At 39.0% G+C, this 8,053-nt stretch overlaps 1 protein-coding gene across 1 annotated transcript; it reads left to right on the top strand.

Annotated features, from left to right (window-relative positions):
* Positions 1 to 1,157: 1,157 nt before the first annotated feature.
* Positions 1,158 to 7,788, top strand: il20ra (interleukin 20 receptor, alpha). Its single transcript, XM_071478941.1, has 7 exons — positions 1,158 to 1,569; positions 2,569 to 2,692; positions 3,068 to 3,276; positions 3,371 to 3,546; positions 3,652 to 3,796; positions 4,114 to 4,250; positions 4,947 to 7,788. The coding sequence occupies exons 1-7, from the start codon at positions 1,521 to 1,523 to the stop codon at positions 6,129 to 6,131; spliced, it is 2,025 nt and encodes a 674-aa protein (XP_071335042.1). The 5' UTR covers positions 1,158 to 1,520; the 3' UTR covers positions 6,132 to 7,788.
* The last annotated feature ends 265 nt before the right edge of the window (positions 7,789 to 8,053 follow it).

Here is an 8,053-nt window from a genome sequence, read left to right as displayed (position 1 = left end):
TGGTATGACCACAAAAGTCTGACCCATGTGCTATAATTTGTAAAACTGCAGATATTGGCACTGGTGACAGATTTTGGCCACCAGATGTCACTATAAGACGTGTTAGCGCCTGTTGTTGCCATCTGTTCATTATGTTTTGTATGTTGCATTTTAAGATCCCCAACAGAGTTTTCTGTGTAACCTGCCCTTACTAAGAAAGGTTGTTGAGATATTTTAATCACCTGCTGCTCAGACCTGACGCAAGAAAAAAACATCTCTATGTAGTTTTTATGTTCTTCTAGATCTCATGTAGTATCGACCCGAAAAAACAGACCTGACCCAACCAAACCATTGCATATGCTCACAGAAGCTAACTGCAGGAAGGACTCAGGAAGGATGGACTCAGTCTTTTCAACTACATGACTATTGCAAATGAGCTACATTTAATTTAAAATCTAAGAAAAACAAGAGAGGCTCCGCTAGGTAGACCATAAAATTATTATTAGTAAATTCAATATTCGTTTTTTATTGGAGATGTACCATGGTTTCATATTTTATAGCCTTAGTGAGCGTAGCTGATGGTGGAAAGTACCTAAATTAATTCTGTTCAGCTTTTTGTATGGACTTTACGACATAGTAGGAAAATTTTTGACTTTTACTCCATCACAATCATCTGACAACTGTATAGATTAAGATTTTAATATTTATCTATTTACACATAAAAACGTAATTGTGATAAAAGATGTGATATGCACACATAGACATCTACATATACACACACAATACATGCACTCACATGACTTTAAAGCAAAGTTTGTACAGAAGAGGTAGGAAGCTAAAGCTAAGTCATAGGCTAGAAAGACTTTTCCTCAATAAAAGCATTGCATTAAAAACAATGATGGATAGAAATTGATAGAAATATATATATAATATATATCAATGTTAAATAATAAATCGCATATTTATTGATCAAACCACCCAATTAAGTACAGACTATATAAAATAGATAAAAATAGGCCCTAGCTCCACTTTATAATCCACCAATAATACAGGGGATTTACATAGTGAGTGTTTACTTAGTGTTACTTTACCTAAGTACCAAGTTAAGCTTTTGTGGTGTGGATGTTCTTCATATCCTGTCACCGTCCCCGCCTCCACACACACACACACACACCTGCACAGGTGTAATGTGCATAAACAAGTGAGGTCACATTCCTGCCTCGTTCACGGAAACCTGCTGCACTGGAATTGTTTGAGTAAATACAAGAGCGTCGAGGTTTCACGGTTGGTTGCTCACAGCAACTCAACATCTGCGACTAAATCCGAACTTCTTTTTTTTTTTTATTTTTTAATTTTTTTTAACTTCCTCCTCGTGTCCCCCCCCCCCCCCAGGCGTGTTTTTAAACTCGGTGATCCAGAAACACCGGGCTGGACGTCTGGAGCCTGCTGGCGGGGGAGACGCCGGCCGGCCGCTGGAGTGGCTGAGAGGTTACCGCAGGCTGACCATGTTTCTTGTCAAAACATGACCGCCCCCTACAGAGATGTGGATAGTGTTCGTTTTTCTTAACCTGGTGGTTCTTCACTGCGCAGGTATGACCGCATGAAACTAACAATACAAGTATGATTGGTTGTTTTCGGTATTCCTGTTTCCTTTACTTATTGGGGGCGTCTGGCCTTTTTCCCAAGTAGCAGCTGTTAGATTTACATACATTGCAGTTTAGTGGGCTACTTGAGACTGTTTTATTTATTTAAAGAGTAACGAAACCGTGTGTGTGTGCGCCTGTGTGTCACAAGGAATCTCTTTTTTTTTGTCCAATTAGTTTTATGATGTTTATCCAAATGTAGTAATATAAACTGTTTACTTATTGCAACCTGCATTAGAACCATTATGCAAACGTTATACACAAACTATCTTATTTATGGTGTCTTTAAAGCCCTAGCAGGCAGGGCCTTAATGTATGTATATATAACACAACAATAAAAACTTCTCTCATTAAGTAAAACCTCAAGTAGCCTATCAAACCAGCAAATTTTACTATGCACACAAGTGTCCAGACTAAACAAAATTGTTCAGAGGCCTATCATTTTGCTGTGTTCATGGCATTCATATTTATAGAGCTCTACTGCACCTTCAAGTTATTACAGGCCTCAGTTCAAAGGTCTAGAACTTATGAACCACTCACTTTCATCAGTATGTGTCCTGTGCAGAAATAGTTTAATATATTCTCTGGTTCTCTTGTTTAAATGATACTATGTTTTTATAGAACCGAGTTCAATTCAACTACGTTGGTTAAATTTTCTTTGTATATAGCTGCCCAATGTATGTGTTTAATGACAACGTTGGGTTACAGCCCATCACTTTTTATGTGAGGTTGGAACAAGTATTTTTGTTTTACTATACAACACAGTAACACAAGAGGAAGTTCAAGGATCAGTCAACCAGCAGGGAAGATGGAGAAATGGGGGAAATCTGCTCCAACAGTATTACATAACCCGAAACTAGTAGACAGATAATGACAACCATGGGTTTATGGTAAATGTATGTCGTATATTCCCCTCACTCATCAAACTTGTTATGTTTCTCCTCAGTCTCCTCCTCTCCTCCCAGCCCCATCAATGTCGTCTTCTCCTCAGTGAATCTGAGGAATCTAGTGGAGTGGTTACCAGGAAATGGCACACCGCTGGACACTCACTTCACAGTGCAGTATGCCATGTAAGTTTAAATTTAAAAAAAATATGAAGAAGATATGTTCTTATAACATAGGTTGCCCTGAGAACACAGTTATTTCTTCATGTTATTTCCATTATGGTGCATAATTGTTTTTACCTGGTTAAAGTGGAAGATAATGTTTTGATAAAGGCTGCCCTCAGGAATTCAGGAATTTACAGATAAAAAAGAAGCTGAGAAACGAGAGAGGGCTGAATAAAAGAAAAATGTAACTTGATCTAACAAACGGCCTATATAACCTGAAGTTCCTTGCTCGAGGGGGACATCTGAATAAATTGACTGTTGGTATCCCAGCTTGTGCAGGGACTCAGAGCAGGCAGTCATTGTCTTATCTGTGTGGGCCTATTCTGTCTTTCCCAGCTACGGGGATAGCGTGAAAGGAAGTAAAGGAAAACGGGTGCACTGGAGGGCGGTGCACCTGTGTACTGATATAGTGCGGAGATGGTGTGATCTGAGCAATGAGACTTGGGATCAGGAGCAGGGGTACTATGCCAGAGTTCGCGCTGTGGGCAGGAGAGGATCCTCCAAATGGACCTTGACAGAGAGGAGATTTGATCCAAAGACGGACAGTAAGTTAAAGTGACAAACTATTGGTAACTTAGAATTGACACATCAACTTTAAATATTTAAAATCGACCAATTTTTTTTTGTCTACCCATATAGCTAGTTTTGGTCCTCCGCTGGTTTCTGTGGAAGTAGAGGGCAATAATGCCATGATCACTCTGAAGGGACCTATGAGATATCAGCCGAACAACCAGACCCCAGTCATTTCCATTGCAACATTATACCCCCAGATGACTTACAGCCTCTCCATCTACAATTCCCGTCGTAAACAGACAGTAAGTAGAAAAATATAAAAATCAAAGTTTCAAGCACCCATGCTCTTCTGTACCACTGAACCAGTTATAGAATAATCTGTTGTTTGTGTGTCTGTATGTGTGTAGCATCATTTCCCAGTGGTCTCTGGTCCATACAAATATCAGCTGATGGAGTATGAAACTGAGTACTGCTTCCGTGCCAAAGCAAAATTGGTCCCTATGCCCATCCTATGCCAGTCGTCAGCATGGCACTGCATAACCACCCATAAAGGTACAAAACATTGCGTGTGTGTGAGACAAAGAGAATATTTTGCTCTCTGTTTGACAGGTAGAAAGGAATGTGACTGAACAGGATTCAGAAGCAGGAGAGTAATAGAGAGATGTCTTTGGTTGTGAATGAGTTTTGGCTTGTACAAAATGCCCATCAAGAAAAATAGTGTTGTTCTGCCTGATATTAGTGCATTTTAGATTTTCTACAGTGAATCCTGATATGGTGTGGAAGGTGTTCACATAGTATTCCCTGTATGAATCTTTACACATGTATGTATATGTTTGTGTGACATGTTCCTGATTCCCATCTCCTTCCAGATCCTGTGACTGACCAGCTGCAGAGGACGGTTTGGGGTATCATTGTTCCATCTTTGTGCATATGTGTGCTTGTGGTGGTTGGCTACTTTCTCCGTAACTACCTGATGGGGAAAGGACAGAAGAGGCCATATATACTGGTAATGTGAACACACAAAGGCACTAACACACACGTGCTGGCAGGTGAACCACGTTTTTGTCCAATTTTTGTCGTTAACCTTTTACTACCCACTGTTCCACCAGCAGAGTGCTAGCACTGTGTAGAACTTTTTACTTTTTGTTTGCAGTGTGAAAAGTTTTAGGGGGTGTGTTAAAACGTTTATAGGGGCATAAAGATCAGTTTACTTGTCATAGAGGAGCTTGTGAAAACAGTAACATAAAGCCTTTTGTGCCTCTGGAGGAGCTGTGTCAAATCTGAGAAAATAACCCTGATTATCTCAGCTGGGATGTGTAGAACAAATTTTTAAGGGGGAAAACCTATGTTACAGACTGTGATTATGCAAAACAGACTGCAGAATTTGAAAGAGGTGGGAAATTACCAGGCAGGATGAGTCTAACAAAAGACACTGTTAAGGTACTTCTGTTACTTGTGTTAGGAACTAAAAATTAGAGTATTGTGGGCAGTGTTGATAAATTAATTTGCATTAATAAATCACTGGCTCGACCCTTTACGAGCTGATTTGATTTTAGTGTCTCATTGGTACAGTATGTGATAGATAAATAAGCCAAATTTGACTGTTGCATTACATGTTAGACAAGTAAAGTCGATTTTAAAAATGTTTCAAAAGATAAGTGTCAGTCTTTGAATGGCACACTCCTTCTCCTTCAATCTCCAGAACAAATCATCTTTTCACCCTCCTCCTCTGAATTTCCCTCCTGAGAGGCTCAACCTCATGCTCATCAGTGTCATCGAAGACGACAGACCATCAGACCCTGCGTGCCCCAAGCACAATATCACAGGTCCCCCTCCAAGATACTCCCCCCAGGGGTCTGATGATTTGTCTGTTGAATATGGGGTTGTTGGAATAGCTCCTCAAATCAATGTCGGAGGAGAAGAGGAAGCAAAAGAGAGGAGGCATGACAGAGGAGAAGATGGGAATAATCTGAACGGTAAATGCCAGAAATGCATAGCAGAAGACGGATATGGGAAGGAAAAATTTAGATTTGAGGATAGTCCCTCTGCTGGAGTTAACTCTCCTCAGGCAAGGTCCTACCTCTTGCAGAAGTCAACCTACACATGCACGCAAACACACTTACCGACGCATGCACAGACAGAGGTGAGCACCCCTGTACAGGCGCAGCCATGGGCATCAGTTTTGCTGAGCCCAGTTCGGAGATCATTACCGTCTTTTCAGGGAGCAACTAAGGGAGAAGTGAACAGAGAGGAAGACACAGGGTATCCAGGTTTATTTCTAACAAAAAAAACCCAAACTGGCCTCTTTGATGTTCCTTTAAATCTACAAACAAATGACAATGTAAGAATTGGGGAGATGGGTGGAAAAGTCACATTAAGAATAGATGGAAAGATAGATGGAGCTGTAGAGGAAGGAAGTGAGAGTGAGAAAGTGGCCCTCATTTCTGCTTATTCCTCCCAGAACATCGAACGTCACATACCCGACCCCTATGATGACCAATCAGATTTCTTACCAAAAGACTACGGTGTTCTGAGCATAGCTACAGCAAACAGTAGAGAGGAAGATGAAGAAGAGGAGGAGGAGGGAACTATTTGTATTGAATGGGATCCTGAAACAAAGAGACTAGTGCTGCCAGAGATTATGATGGAGTTCAACAAGAAGGGAGGCTTGGGTGAGTTGATGCAGGGAGAGGAGGGGAGTGAGGACAGGAAGGGAGGAGAGGAGGAGGAAGAGGAAGTGAATCCTGAGTTGAAGTTGGAAAATGTGTTTGTCAGACAAGGGTCTGAGGAAGAGGCAGAGGCACTGAGAGAGAGAGGGGCAGAAACAGGGTGGGAGGTGGATGATATTTTGACCAAATGGGATTTGGTGATCTCAGTGGACCAGTAGATGACATTCATCATTACCTCAATATTGCAAAAAATGCTCTTCTTCTGCACTTATCCATGTAAATTCATAAAATTATTAAAAATCATTATAAAAAATAATCAGTTTTCTTTTAAATTCCCCCAATAATATTTGATAATATCAAAATCATAGGAGAACTTAGTACTGTAGTTTTATATCTTTTATATCTTATCATCACCACCTACAGTTACTGATCAACAAATCACATTAATCGTTATGAAGTAATCACACTATGATCACCTCTTTGTATTATTTATAGTCTTGCTTGTATTGTTATGATTAAGGTATTATTGTTTGTATTTGCATTCTTCTGGTTTTTTTTTCCTGATTAAATTATGTGAAATGTAAATGTAAACCACGTTCACATGGTCATCAATACTTCAGATCTCAACCCAACAAAGCACTAATGGACTGTTCTCCAAAACCAGCTTGAAAAAAACACATGATGGATTTTTTTTTTGTTTTCAGCGTGGAAAGTTTTGAAAACTTTTGTGATATTAAACCGTTAACGTTATATCAGGTAGTTCAAAAATCATATAAAGAAACTTTACCTTGGCCTTTTCTTTTACTTTTCAATACATTTTGAGATTCTATGTGACCACAGTTTACCATAAATATTCCGTGACTGTAAGTATCTTCTGTGCTGACTTGATGAACCTGATTAGCAGTAACAGTTGTGGTTAGGTTTGGTTTTGGTTTAGAGTCAGTCTGTCCCTGTTTTAGTTCCACGTAAAGCACTTACATTGTTCTTGTTGAAGCACCTTTGGACAGTATTCCTCATTTTCTCAGTATCATCCATTCTGTACTGATTCCCCATCACTGATACGTATGAATGAAATGCTGATTGTCAGAGAAATAGGATGTTTTTTTCTTCGTATTTGTTGTCTTGATATGTGATGAAGACAGAACCATAACACTTTCCTCTTTATTCTTTTATTTAATGGAGCTTTTATATGGATAATGAAGCTGCCTTACCCACAGTATGTGTCAATTTTCTCTCAGTCAATGTTGTTTTGCTCCATTATCTTTAGTTTCTTCTCTGAACACATTCCTGTTCAGAAGTGGGCCGGGATATTTTATATCACTTCTGCATTCCATCACCAATGACATAATTGCTTAATAATTTTTAAATATTACTTTAAACTTCACACAGTAAATACTTTCACTTCACCTTTGTACCTTTGTTATTCAAAGGTTTTGACAGATATATTTCACCATGTAGCAATGAAGGAAATCATTATGGTCTTTTGTTAACGTGTTTCCTCTTTTTACATCTCTTTGTTTGTACTTCTGTCCACATGACTACATGACTACTCAATGATTTCTGAAAAAGGCTGTAAACATGCTGCATTACAACAATGTAACAGTCATTAGCATTGTGCTGTCTCATAATGGTGACTACTGTAAAATCTCTTCCTGTACACTGGTAACCTGCAGGTATCCAAGGCCATAGGACAAAAATGACACAACTCAGGTTATCTGCAATGAAGTTTGATGCCATGCATGGAATTGTATTTTGTTAAGATGGTTTTACTCTGGGAAATAAATCAGTTATGTTTTTGTCATAATTTTGTATGCTGCCAGACAGAATTATTGTATATTAAAAATAAATAATAATAAAGTGAACATTTTACATCTACTCTGTTCTGCTATTTTTATAAAGTTAAAGTTCACCCATTCTTTTACCAGTATTTCCTTCTCTCAGAGGTTTGTTCCCTTACCAGCTTTTACATGTTCTCAGGATAGATTTACAGCTTTAAAATATTCACATGCTATTACACATACATGCTACATGTACATGCTATTGCTGACGCTTGCCTCTACAAGTTGAAACAATTGAGTAAATAGAGACATCTGCTGGTCAAATTGCAAACCGCCATCAACAAATTTACTGAATGAGCAAA

The sequence above is a fragment of the Trachinotus anak genome, unplaced genomic scaffold (genome assembly GCF_046630095.1).
Source record: "Trachinotus anak isolate AG129_WGS33_773 ecotype Australia unplaced genomic scaffold, CSIRO_AGI_Tana_v1 ptg000005l, whole genome shotgun sequence".
NCBI classification, from domain to species: domain Eukaryota; kingdom Metazoa; phylum Chordata; class Actinopteri; order Carangiformes; family Carangidae; genus Trachinotus; species Trachinotus anak.
This window is presented reverse-complemented; position numbering and strand designations above follow the sequence as displayed.